Genomic DNA, 14,276 nt, shown 5'->3' with positions numbered 1-14,276 from the left:
AAAGAGCAACTCCACCACCTCGCTTTCCTGGCCTGTCTTTCCTAAAAAGCACGTAGCCATCCATGACAGCACTCCAGTCATGTGAGCTATCCCACCATGTCTCTGTAGTGGCAATGAGATCATGGCCCCGCGACCGCACACAGATCTCTAGTTCTTCCTGTTTGTTCCCCATGCTGCGTGCATTGGTGTACAGGCATTTCAGGGAGGTGATCAAGCATGCAGGTTTCCCAGGAGGGGTAAAAGAGGATCCTCCATAGCCACATCCCATGAGCACTTCCCTGGCTGCATTCACCTGCTGGAGGCATCCCGACTTGAGCTGTCTTTTGCCAACTACCCTGGCACTATACCTCTCCCCTTCCCCCGTCTTTCCTAGTTTAAAGCCCTCCTTACCAGGTTGGCCAACCTGTTGGCAAAGACCCGTGTGCCCCGCCTCGTGAGGTGGATCCCATCTCTCCCCAGCAGTTGTCGATCTTTAAACAGGGTCCCATGGTCGTAGAAACCAAAACCCTGTTGCCAACACCAGCGGCGCAGCCAGTCGTTAACTTGGAAAGTCTGTCTCCTCCTCCTCTCATCCATCCCCCTCACTGGCAGGATTGAGGAGAAGATGACCTGGGCTCCCAGACCCTTGACCACCATCCCCAGAGCTCTGAAATCCTGCTTGATGGTGTCATTAGCGCCCAAACATTAGCGCCCTCCATTACTAAGGAGGAATATAAATATTCCAAGAAGCAGTTTATCTATGCATCTCCTGTGCCAAACTAGAGTCTGATGGGTGGCTGACAGAAGCTACCATACTTCTTAGTTGTTAATACAGTGTTTTTTTTCTTGTTTTATCCAAGTTCTGCCTGAATGCGAACAAATTCCTTCCTATCTCTATTAGATATGTAAGGGTAATAGAGCTTCCACAGTACATTCATCATCTTCTTTTCCATGAAAAACAAGAGCATCAGCAATGTCTAGATTACTGATCAGTGAATAGTTTCAGAATTAGCTTGCTGCATTTGCGGATGACCCGCCAACTTCTAAATGGAGATGTCCCGTGAAATGAAACATGGATATATAATAATTGTGTCTAATTCTTTATATAGGACCTGTGAATTTGTTCTCTCATAGCAGATCTATATAAAAGGGGGCTTAGATTTCATCCAGGTAATTATAAGGAGCACATACCAGTTACTGAGACTTTATGCAGGAGTCAAGATTTCTGAGTAACAAATTAGTTTCTCTCCTAATGAGTCAAGCCTGAAAATTAATTTGATAGCAAAGTTTGTCATAAGAATGGGTGATTTTAAAAGCGTCTAGAAAAATTATATATGGGTTGTTTTCCACTTTGAATACCATTCTGGTTCTTAATAGATGACTAAAATATTTTTGTTATTTAGGATATTACATTATGCTTTTTTTTGTTGTGTGACTTTGCAAAGAATGCAATCATTGAGTTGGACACTTAATGCTCTCTATCTAACTCATTAAAGACTGATGCAGGTATCAAATACTAAATGCCTTGTCTCACAGGATTAATGAAAACACCATTGTAGCTGATGGAGGAAACAATCAGAGAAAAACTGTCATCATCTACTGTCTCCCTCAAGGATCTTTTACTCCTATTTTAAGCAGCATTAAAATAACATCTGATATATTATTGAAATGCACATACTAGCACACTGTAGGAATTGCTAAATCTTGATCTAGCAGTAACCAGCTCTGTTACCTTGGCAAGAACTTAAATCATCTTTTGCATGTTTCTCCTGTCTTTGTCTCTCTAGATTGCACCTATCCTGAGGAGTTTACAGTCTCTTGGAAATAGTTACACTAACACAGGCGGCACCAGAGCCATGTTCATATTTGTGCTACAAGTAATAAGAAATGTCATTTGGAATAAAAGTACAGCAAACTGCTTAATGATGAATTAAGCAGGTTGTCCAAAAATTGTCAGTTAACTTACTCATTTGTACACTCAAATTAGAATTTTGAAGCTTCCAGGTAATCATTCAAATAACCAAATGGGTGCAGATATACTGTCATATTGGTTAATTCCTTGCTCGTCTGGAGGACTCTTGTCCTTCTCTCATTCGCAACGTGTCAATGTTAGATCACTTCCAGGCTCCAATTTGGAGCAAACTGAGTAGTTCCCTCACAAAACTGCCGAAGCACAGACAGTCACACTGGGGTTCAAGCGTCACAGTCTGACCCAAGGTAGCGTGCACAAACCAGGCCATGGTCCTCCCTGGGGCATGCACTATCAAGTCAGCAGAGGGATAACGTGAGTTTCTTTGTAAATACTAAATCTCTCCTAATCCTATGCCATTTTTCATAACCAGTTCTTCCAATCCGTTCTTCTTCAGGGCCCAACTCTGCAGTAAACTCTGAGGGTTTATATCCATTCAAAACATATTCCATTTTTTAGGATTTAGGATGTTTGCAGTCTTACAGTAAGCAGCCATACAGTCTACAGTAAACCCTTTCAGGCATGGACTGCATTGTAAAATGTTTATGAAGTCTCCAGGACCATGAAGCCACGTGTCCAGTGCTAATGTACTATACATAGTAACAGCTGTCACAAACACTTACCTTTGCAAACAAAGCACTTAATATGGAAATATTTGTTCTGAACTCTCAAAACTTCTCCTTTGCATGGGTTTCCACAGTTATTGCAAAGAATTGCAGTACTTGATGGCTTCTCCAGTTGGCTATGTACAGCCTGTGGTTGTGAAACTGCAAAGAAAAACAAAAGATAAAGTATTTTAAATGCTGTGAGAAGGATAACTGCAATAGAATCGTCTTCTGTAAGACCTACAAATAATGACAATTAACACTTGGGACAAAACATGCCATGTGGATCAAAACTTGGGACGAAGCTGGCAATGTGGATCAAACAGTTTTAACTTCTGATATTGGCCAGCACAGGAGAAAAGATCTGCTAAATGAGCTGAGACATGCTTCCCCCATTTCTTAACTTTAAAAGTCCATGCTTGTAAACATTTCAAACATAAATTAGAACGGCTTATAGGAGAAAGAATTCTCATGAAGATTAAGAGCCTCTCTCTCTAAATTTCAACAAATTACTTTGTAGCATCTCCCTTTCAAAAAGTCAAAATATATAGATAAAAGTTATTATTTTCATGTAAAATACATTTAATGGGATTTAGTAACCATTACATCACGATCTGGTCTTCTTTAAAGTTCCAAGTAATTGCCTTTCTAATTACTTTTAAGATATAAATACACTTCTGCAATGTTTTGAGTTCACAATTTTGAAAAATTAACATTTCTGTAACTACCATGCACACGTGATCATTAAATAAAGGTTGCTGTCATTTTATAGGAAAACATTTGTGATTTTAACAAGAGATTAAGTTTATTTAGGCTAATAAAATATTAAGTGAATTAAAAATTTGCTGCCATCTTGTGATGCAAAGTAGAAATTGCATCTATTGGGCTGTTAATATAAACTGACATTCCAATATGTTACGTGTCCTTCTTCTTGTAATTCTGCTGCAGTACACGCATCAATTTTATATTGCAACGTACTCACTCAGTAAGAGAGTCTAGAGAGTGAATATCAAGTGAGCTAATTATAATAGGGCTGTAATATTCAAGAGATTTGGCTTTTTTTTCCTACCTGACAAACTAATAACAGGAAAACATACCGCATATTTTTAGTAAATTACATACTGAATGCCATACTTCTACTTCTTTAATGGGGCATGTTTATTCTAAAGTTGGATTCCTTACTTCAAAGTAACTAAAGTCTGTTAAATGGTAGCTCCAAAAGACCAAATCAGTCAAGATGCAGCAACCTCTCATAGGCCAATGCACTAAGTATGAAAAGAAATCTGATGCGCTTCCCTTCAGGGTTTAGCTGAGGAATAATGCCACTGCTGGCTAATTCCTCTTTCCTTTTCTTTCACCAACATTTCAAACAAATTGGGATGTAACTTTGATGGTATTGCCACTAATAAACATACATGGTATCAGATGATATCTGAATCAGTGAGTATCAATACTGGTGGGGTATTGGGACATCCATGGTTCTAGTCTTGCTAGATCCCAGACCCTGTGCTGCCCTGGAGAGCCCAGGCCCGCTCTGCTCTCCCACGTCTGTCCTTGCTGCTCTTCCTCCTCTATTCACACCCTCATCCCCATCTCTGGAACTGGCTGGTGATACCTAAAAGGCCTCTTCAGGGCCATTGATCTTAAGAAGTCAGTATTTCAAAGAGATGCTGAACCCATCACCCAGGGATCCAGGGGAATTTCTGGAAGTTTTGCCCAATCCTGCATATTCTACTGTAAGTAGAAGTGTGTGTGTGTGTTTTTTGTTTTTTTTTTTCCCTAGGGAGATCCATGCGATTGAGTTGCCTATAGTTTCATTCACCACCCATTCGCATTCTGCCTTGCCAACTGCAATTCTGCAGTCTCTGCTTGCCAAAAAGGCCTGCTGAAAGCAGTGTGAATTTTGGAGCTATTACTGAAGCCCTGGCTATAATTAAGTACATATCCAATACAAACAGCACTGAACAAGCAACTAGAAGTTTATAGAAATGCAGCTGCCCAAATTTATGAAGTGTAAACGGTGCACGTAGTTCAAGCTACTACGACCTTCTGCCTTTTTCCTCTAAAGAAATAAAAATGGAGAGAACTCTAAACTTCACAATGTTTAACTTTTGACACAAAAACTTCTCTGTATTGTAAATTGCCCAACAAGATCCACCTTAAAATTACTTGTAGAATCAACTCTGTAAGAAATTTAAACAAAGTTTTTTTTACTGAGATGCTTAGTATAACAGTAGCTAGAAGTTTCTAAACCTTGGTAAAGAGGGTTCTCTCTCCTCCAAAATTGTTAACAAGCATCAGATTTGTAGCATTTAATTCATGGACTGGAAAACAGCTGACTACACCCAGAATACTTTGGTCTGAAAAGTTACGTTTGAAATAGAAAATTCTGATCAGAATGATGGAATTGTTTGAATTTCTGAGCCTGCACGTCAGGCGTGTCTGCCCCAGGCTCCAGGCTTCGTGCTCCCGCTCGCTGCAGCAAAAACGCTGGCGCTTTGCCAGGGAAAACTTCAGTTTTCTTCCTCAAGAAAATGGTAAAACATTCGGCTCACATGAATTTGTCCATTTTCAAAACACCTTCAGAAGTTTTTTTTGTTGTTGTTTTGGGGGAGGCTTTTTTCTTTCCTTGCTGAAAAGCAGTGGCAAATGACAATACTTGACTGACCCTATTTTCTCATTAATCAAAGAAATGGGAGACCTGTGGCGTGCCCCAGCTAGACCTGCTTTATAGGAGATACCCTGACTGCGCAAAGACACTGAGCTACCACTACAAAGCTCTGCCAGCAGGAAGCAGCCTGTGCCCCCACCATCCTGCACCACCAGCACGGCGCTGAGGTGGGTTCACATCTCCACCCACCACCAGTGAGTGACCCTTGTAAGTCCAAGGCTCCACTGGCTTGTACTTCTGGCCCTGCTGGACATAAGGAAGGAAAGGGATGTACCAGAAAGTTCAAGGAGCCCTTGAACATGTCCCCTGCATCCTTCCCCCAAATACCTCACTAAGGAAATAAAATCCTGTGCAGAACAGTCAAGAGTACACCAAAGACTTTCTTAAATTAGACGCAAGGTACTATTTCTGTTTAACAAAACCTACCCCGAAAAAACACAGTCTACTACTCTCTGACACCTCTCACACAAAAGAAAGACATTACTGAAATTTTTCAGTACTTGTATTTCTTCTGCTTTGAAATGGTGAGCATTCACATCTTCCCCAGCATGTGGCTGGAGGTTATGGAGCTGCAAGACTCTGGCACTGAAGAAGGGTAATGTCTGTTTGCTCCCTCGCTGCTCGCCTGGAAGTTCAAGGCTGTGGTTATTGGAAAGCAATAGCCTAAGGCGGCTTTACCTGCCACGTTGCCCTTGGTGCTTACTGCCCATCTCTACAAAGCAGGAAGACGAAGAGTTGCTTGCTCCTCCTGAAGGCCACTGTTAACTCAGAGACCTGTCCTGGAGCCAAACTCTGACAGTGACTATGCTGTTCAGTATTTGTGTTGCCACCCCAGGAATACCTTTTCTTACACTATGCTATCCAAATGCAAGAAACTTCACCGACTGGCACATCCTTTTTATTCTTTTGAATGCCTTGAGATTTTTTATTATGAGTAATTTCTCATCAAGGGATAGAACTGGAAAATAACAAAGAATTATCAATACATAATAATTGCTATAAAAAATGTAGTATTTCTTTTGGAATTCCTTCGTTAATTTTGAAATAACACAAATCATATTTAAAATATGCATGTTACAGAGAAATAATTGTTTTGCTTTCCTCTCAGTTCAGAACTAAGCTAATCAGTGTTTCACACAAAAGTCTCTATGAAACCAAGTGGGAATACAGGGCCTTTGGGCTCATTATAAAACTGTGCTTTTGATGGCAGTTTTAAATACTTATTCTTTCTTCTAGCAGAACAAAATGATGTGATTAATGTTAGTCTAAATTTGAATAGTTTGTTTTAAAATATATTGTGCTCTATGTTGATACAATTTTTAAAAATGGAAATACTTTCAAACTAATTATGCTAGTCAATTCAGAATTTTAACATACATGCATTTCAAGTCATTATTAAGTAAATTTGTTATATAGTAATTTTCAGCATTCTATTTTTACGCCTTTAGGTATCAAAACTTGTCTTCAAAGCAGAAAATATGACCGACATATTTAGCTGGTAACATACTGTATTGCTCATGGAATGTAATGATCTGAGAATACTCATCTGATCATAACCCACTAAAGAGCTCATTAAAAATTAAACAATTACATTATTGCATTCTGGTTTGCAGAATTTAATGAAACTAGAGACTTCCTTCTTAAGTGACTCTTGCTGAATAGAAATACAAAGGAAAGCCTGATTCTCCAAATTTGTCTTCCTCTTAGTTTGCCAGTATGCTGCTCTAGCAGAGGTATCTCCACAAATCCTTAAACCCTACAAAGGTTTTATTGTACTCACTTTCTGACAAGGACAAAAACAGGACAGAAATGAATAAGCATACACTTTCCATAGCACTTTACTGGCATACAAGAACTGTGTAGTGGCAAAATTCTTGTCGTAGTGGCAAAATTCTTGTCAAACGTCCAGCCATCACACATTTCTGATGGCAAAACCCAGAGGGCCTCAGCAATCAGGCTCACCTCTCTCCAACATGCTGGGCAGTCCATAATTCTGTAGTTCTGGATTCAGTAGGGATTACTCAATTAGCAATGGTTTAAAAATCGTAAAATGCATTTCTGCAAGTAGATTTATTTCTATATTGTTTGCTCTAGCACATGTACTGGCTCTAAGTATGATGGGGGAAGAGAGGATTGCGGGATCGCTCATTATTAAAGCTGTACTACATGACAGTTTTAGTGGGCTTTTAACTTTGCCAGACTTCAACTGCTTATATTGAAATTCTTTATGTTTGGTGTTCTCCTCAGACTCATTTCTTTAGGGAGAACTTCAGACAAACTGTCTAAGCTTTTAATAGAGGTGAAAAAAAGAAAAGGATAAAATATAGCAACTTTTCAATGTTAAAAAAAGTACAGCACCTTGCCTTTGGAAGTTCTCACACTGCCTGCTTTGGAGTAAAGGCTGAAGTCTGACAGGGAGATGGACTTTGTGACAGGCCCCGCAAAAATCCACAAAATACGGGGTCAGAAAAAAAAAGAAAAGAAAAAAGGCGCAGTTCATTCAGCATTGCTAAACTAGCTCGGATATAACAGCAGCGTGGACCGGGACGAGGCACCGGGGTAAGGAAGAGACGTGCCTGGGACAGGGCTGTTGTTGGAGTGGGACGAGATTAGCTGATGCTGGCGGCAGAAGGCAGGAGGCCTCCAGGCCCTGGGCAGGCTCCTCTCCAGAGCCTGGGAGGCAAAATGCCACAGCTCGCCCTTCAGCTTCCCTCCACCATGAGCAAACGTCAGAGAGAAATCCTCGGCACAGGACCTCGCTGCCCCCCTAGGCCTGGCCCACGCAGAGGATGAGCAAACGCTACTGTCGTCGGGCTCTCTGCCAGCCACGTGACAGAAGTCCTCCTGGCAGATCACAGACCTCATGAAGAAATGCACAGCTACAAACTGCATCATTTAACATGGTCCTAATGCATTTCTTCCAGTTTGTTCCTTTTTGTTTTAACTTAGCAATAAGGACACACAGAAGCCATTACTGAGCTTAGAAATCAAGTACTGAAAAGTTAAGAAATGCCAGGCTTAGGAACACACATTTGACCTGAGGTCAAACCTCTAATACGATGCTTAATAATAAAGACTTTCACTAGATGAGCCCAGAACGGTGGGTCTTTCCCTTCCGCTCATGCCTCAGTCAAGGCACAAAACGGAAGGTGCTGATGTAACAGGAAGATGTGCAGTACATCTTACTTGCTTTGTCCAATATATGGACAAAAATAAGGTCACGTGTCCCATTTACTTCCCACTATTTAACCCCCTTCTGAAAAACAGCTTCTTAGATTTCCTGCTCTTCATCATTATTGAAGCCTGAACTGACAAAGTGCCAAATCACACAACTAAATAATAGGTCTGACAGGTGCTTTCTGTTCTATGTCATATAAACATTTTAAAGACTACTGTGAAATAAACAGTAAAGTCTAATTTGAATGAATAGACCACGTTTACGTGAATAAATATTTTATTCCTAAAGAACAAGTTTCCATAATCCTGACAATTAGCTCTCAGTTCAGAAGCGTAAATGTTTCACTGCAGATCTCTGACAGATAGCATATAATCAGAGCTTAAAGACAAACATAAAAGGAAAACCAAAAAGATGGGAGGGATTTGTTGTGTGGGTTTTTTCCCCACTACTCTTTTGTTTTTTTCTGGTCTTGTGTTCTTGGGATTGGATTAAAAAAGAGCAATCCTTTCATTTCAGGCTGTAAATGTAAATGCAGTATCACTTGCCTTTAATAGCAACCCTCCACCAGAAGAAAAACTAGATCATGTTTTCTTTAGAAACTATCAACACTACTGGCTCCTGTATTAATTTGCTGAGAACTTCCCTTCTTCGTACCCCACTACATTTCCTTCAAGAGATGGAACCATTTTATTTGAAGGAAAAAAATCTATAAAGGAATTAATATCTAAAATTACCAGTATCAGTTGTTTAGTTCATAAAAATGTTCAACTTTTTCAACAAAGACAAAGGCAACGTTCCAACTCTGAAACAAAAACGCACAGCTCTGATGATGAATACTATTCAGCATGACTGGATTAACAGAAAATTATCTTGGAAATGTTGACACTGAAACCTTTCATCTCTACAGACTGAGTTGGTCACTGCAATCCAAAATCAACAGCTATGAGACCTGAATGCCATTTATTCACTAAGTATTTGAGAACAAAAATATTGATTGTTGAAGCATTGTATCAAGCAATGGGAGGGGGGTGCAGAAGCGCTTAGAGCGGAATTAAATTTGTAATCTTCTCTGAGCAGGATTAAAAGAGAATCAAATGACCATAGCACCACACCAGAATTAAGAGATTTGAGTCCAAGTTCTTATTTGGTCAAACATTTCTGGTGTTGCCTAAATCCAGTCACTCAGGGCTGGGTTTAAAAACACAGGATGAAAGCAAAGGAAGCTAGCATTTAAGTACCTGTAAATATTCCCTTAAGCACTCTTTGCAGTTTTAGGTGCCTAAATGTGACCCCAAGTCTCTCCTTGTCTTGTGCCTATCTGCAAAAATACAGTGACTAGGAGTGCTTCCAGTAGGTGCCTGGAGGTAAGGATAATATAATACAGTAATAAATGAGTAATAAGGTAGTTAGTGAGGTGTTCAGAGAACTACATGGATGTGAGTTATAAATATACCGAATATAAGGGGTTGGTGGGGGTTGTTTGTTTTGCTTCTAAGAACCTGTGATTTACCCTGAGGGCCTGAGACCTCTATGGTGACCCCCAGCCCCTGCCACCATTCCCGCGGACAGGAAGGAGGAAAGGGGGATGCTAAAACGGGGAATCCACCACCCTCCCCACCCACCTGCCTCCACTCCGGCCACGCTGAACCAACTCCTGCTGCAGGGGAAGAGCGGTGCCCGGCCGCCCACCGCTCCGGCCAGGGCCACCGGCAGCCCCAGCACGGCACAGCCCACACCCGCGCCCCGGCGAGCACAGTGGGCCCCTGCGGATGGGCACTGAACCAGCCCCTCTGGCAGACGTGCTAGAAACCGATGTGCTGGAAGAGCACATGCAACCGCTAGTGGGAACTTGTCTTCACATATTGCTCAATTAGCAGTTTGTCTTGAAAGCCTTTTTCAAGATAATGTGCTTGCAACCTGAACTGTGCCTTTTTATTATTATGCAAAAACTTTTCCTTTCATGTATCTCATAATAAAGTAGAAAGTTTACAGGGAAAGAGAGAAAGCTGAAGTTTTGCCCTGAATTTCCACTTTACAAATTCAAATTTCACACAAAAATTTTAGCTAGTTATACAGAGGACTAAACTGAAACCACTTTAGTGTACACTAACTAGTTGACTTCCCAAATAGAGCTTTTATACAATTACCATGTACAACAGCTTCTAAAGAAGTGCTTACTACTTTTTCAAAGACTTCTTGTTGTTCCTAAAGCAAGCACTATTACTAGTTCTTTAATTAATATCCTGCATCATAGGCAATTCATCAAATTCAATAAATCCTTATGCCAATAGATCTCTATTTAATTAGTTAACATGGTCCAACAAGATAAAATAGCACAGATAAAAGTAATTGTGTTCATTTTTGAACTATATACCTGCTTTTACTACTTATTACCAATAATTTTTACAGTGCCTTTCCTTTGGCATGAAGAAATGGATTGGATACCTTTTCCAACACTTCCTCTGGATCATAATCAAATCAGAAGTCTATAGCTGTTATAGGACAGCAGATAGTTAATGCTACTGAAAGACTGAAGCGTCTTCTGCTTTTTCTGTTGATTACTAGGTTTATGGTATTGGAGACGGAGGAAAGGAGAAGCGTTACCTAGCAGAATTTCAAAGTAATGCAAACATACATCAGATATGCAATACAGCACAAGCACTCAGCATACATGGGCTCCAAACGATGCCGTATGCTCAGTGCAAAATCCATGTCACATAAACAAGCCTAGCACAAGCTAGCCTCCTGCACTCATTATTACAATGAAATATTTACAAAGTCCAAGTTCAGTTAGTAGAAATCTGCTGAATTTTAGGAGCTTCAACTGCAGCAATATAAATGCTGTTTTGGTATGTTTTTAGCAAGACTACAACCAGAAGGGAGACAGGACCAGCATGCCAATACATCCACATAAAGCAATAGGCATTTTTTCATTAGAATCTAATATAAAGTCTAAGATAATTTAAACTAAATAAAATTAGGGAATTTTTCAAACTGAGCTGTCAGCTAATAAGTGCAGTATCATTACAGTTTTCAAATCACTTATATAATTAAAAGACTATGAAGAATAATTTAACATAAATGTTTAGCCATCTTCTTCTCCTCTGCAGCATTTTCATGTAAACAATGAGTAAATATTCTGATGATGATATCAGCGAGTTAGTTACAGCAATCCTGGCTGAAAAACAAATTATTTCAGGTCCACACTCTCCAAAATGTGGAGTCATCACACCGTACCTGTATCTTCTGGCATTCCCGCATTAATTCAGTCCTGTGCAGACAGTGACATGGGAAATACCACCAGAAGTTATCACTGCTCCAGTTTCCTACGAGCTGCAAGGAGCACAGTGAGAAGGGCTGCTGAACGAGTGAGCGTGAGAAGTGCCGCAGCAGACGAGTGGGAACTGCAGCAGCGTGCTGTCGCCGGAGCTGCCTCCGACAGAAATGTGGCGGGGGGTCAGATGACTCCTGCAGCGCCCACGCACAGGCAGGAGGCGAGCCAAGACCTCGCTGCCATGCAAAAATAGCGCCCCAGAGCAGCCCAAATATTCTCACGTTCGCCGGGCAGCCGGCAGCGGGCCACCCCCAGGCAGGACAGCGCGGGGACGAGCTGCAGCGGGGGCACACCGCTGCAGCCTGCGCCTTCGGTGGGGTCGGCTCCCGTAGGGTGCTACCGGGCAGAAAAGGCTGGAAGAAGGAAAACACTCTGCGAGCCTGTAAATTCAGGGAAAACCAAGCTGAGTGGGAGGCTTACTCTGTTTGCAAACTGCCCGGCCGCAAATTAAAAATACGGGCCGAGGTAACTGACAGCACCGGGAAAACCCCCCTAGCCGTGTCCAGTGGCCTCCCTCCGGCCGGGTTCCATGCTCCCAGCCCCCTGCACAAGGGAGCCGACAGCACTGATGTCTCGAGGAGATGCGTAAGGGTTTTTTCTCTCCAGAAGGCATTCAGTGAGCTATCTGGCAGCCAAAAATCTCTCCCCTGATTGCTCATATGGAGTTGGACGTGTATCATTGTAGCAACAGTGATGCGCAGAGCTATTTAAAGCAATACTTGTTTGCCCAGTTATCATGTGAATAGTCCGTGAGGGTTAACATCTGAAGCCCTCACTCACTCTGGGCTAGCTTTGTATGAAGGTGGCCAGCACGTTGGAAGGTGGCTTGATTGCTTGGAGAACAAACTTGCTAAACCTGGACTAAATCACGGGGCGAGGAGTAGGGCTGTGCTTTTCATGGAGCAGGCTTTGTCTTTTTTTCCTGCCAGCTCAGGAGAAGCCAAAACAGTCTCCCTCCCCTCGGCTCACCACCCTTCATCCAGCCATGGCCTACTTGGTTACAAAGCAGCAAAGAAATAGCTCCTCCTTCCCTTCAATGAACAGAAACAAGGCAGGGATGTACAGGTGAAAACCAGTCTCCTTAGCTTCTGATATTGCCCAGGGAGGGATATGAAAGCAACACGGACTGGGAGCCACCGGGCACAAAGAGCAGACCGCACCAATTACATATGGCCAGCTACTTAGCAAGTTCATTGCATTACACAAGCTAAAGAATATTTTGCACTAAATCATATTAAAAATCTATTGAATTGACCCAATGTGCATGTGTGTTTAAGGATGACTGTCCATTGACTTCAATGGTTGCTGAATCATATCTCACAGAAAGTTCAATCTCTTCCAATCTCCCACAAAGGAAACAAACTATTTTTAAAACTTGACATAATGCCTTTTTTTTCTTTGTTTGCAAAAAATGGGTTTATTTGTGCAGAAGAAAGTGAAAGTTTTACGTAAAAACAGCTTAGTGAATATCTTTTATGCATTTTTTTAGCTCTTACTAGCTCACTATGGATTGTTATAAATGCTATTGAAAGAGAGGGTGGAGGCTCTTTATTCTTTGTTTCAAAGCAAAAACCATCAATGCTTCAAAAGCATTTACATGTGATGATGAGCAAGATTTCTTGATGATAAGCCAGAAACAGCTGATTGTTCTTAGATCTTACAGAAATCCCCATCAACTAAAGTGGAAATGTATAATTTCAACAATTTTTCAAAACGTTTTCCTTTAACTTAATACTTACTGGAAATGTCTTTGTATTTCATAATGGATACAAAATAAAACATGGTTTTGTTTGCCTAGTACTGGCTACTGAGAATGGAACAAGCATTTCTGTAAAGACAGACAGGGAGCTCTGACCAGAAATCTGTATGGGGAGGACCCCACCGACTTGGGACATGACAGACACGGTGTCTGTAACTTGAAGTAACTTTGGACTGATATGAAATGAGACCCAGAAAGCAGATCCCAAGATCTCAACTCCCAACCCCAAATTCTGCACCTTGAAACCACTTCAGCTTCTAACTGATTCAGTGAATAATTTGAAATTACCATAAACTCATATGAACCATATGCTGCACACATGAACAGTCTGATATTTGAAAACAAATAAAACTGAAACGATGAATTATTCAATAATTTATATATATATATATATATATATATATATGCACTTGATTACAGCAACTGACTTCTGGCATTAAAACCTTATGGCAGTTTTTTTCCCCCCCAATATTTTAGTGCTATCTGTGCTAGACCAAATCCTTCCTTGTATTCTTTTGGACCCACTAACAGACACCCTGGCTGAGCTCTCCAGATATTTGCAGGATCTGGCCTACTCAGATTTTCCCAGAGGTTACTTCAGCTTGGCAGAAATGCAGAAGGCACTTTGCTAAATAGCAACACTCAGAAGGAACAGAAATTAACAGAAAAAGTGAAAGAGCTTTCACTCTAACACAGCCTTTCCCTCTACTGCCAGACTTGCTCCTTTTCAAGGCTAACCGCTGTGCAACCCACATTTTGACAGTATACCGTCATAATGAAG

At 41.1% G+C, this 14,276-nt stretch overlaps 1 protein-coding gene across 1 annotated transcript in view; it reads right to left on the bottom strand.

Moving 5' to 3' along the window:
* Window positions 1–11,655, bottom strand: part of ABLIM2 (actin binding LIM protein family member 2) — a 121,402-nt gene extending 109,747 nt beyond the window's left edge. Inside the window, exons 1-2 of the mRNA XM_026054822.1 lie at window positions 11,640–11,655; window positions 2,572–2,715 (exon numbers count right to left, since the gene is read on the bottom strand). Coding sequence (XP_025910607.1) covers window positions 2,572–2,715; window positions 11,640–11,655 — 160 coding nt within the window. The remainder of the gene's footprint in view (window positions 1–2,571; window positions 2,716–11,639) is intronic.
* Window positions 11,656–14,276: the final 2,621 nt, after the last annotated feature.

The sequence above is a fragment of the Apteryx rowi genome, unplaced genomic scaffold, assembly GCF_003343035.1.
Source record: "Apteryx rowi isolate R43461 unplaced genomic scaffold, aptRow1 scaffold_97, whole genome shotgun sequence".
NCBI lineage: Eukaryota > Metazoa > Chordata > Aves > Apterygiformes > Apterygidae > Apteryx > Apteryx rowi.
The sequence above is the reverse complement of the archived record's forward strand: the minus strand, read 5'-3'. Positions and strand labels throughout refer to the sequence as shown.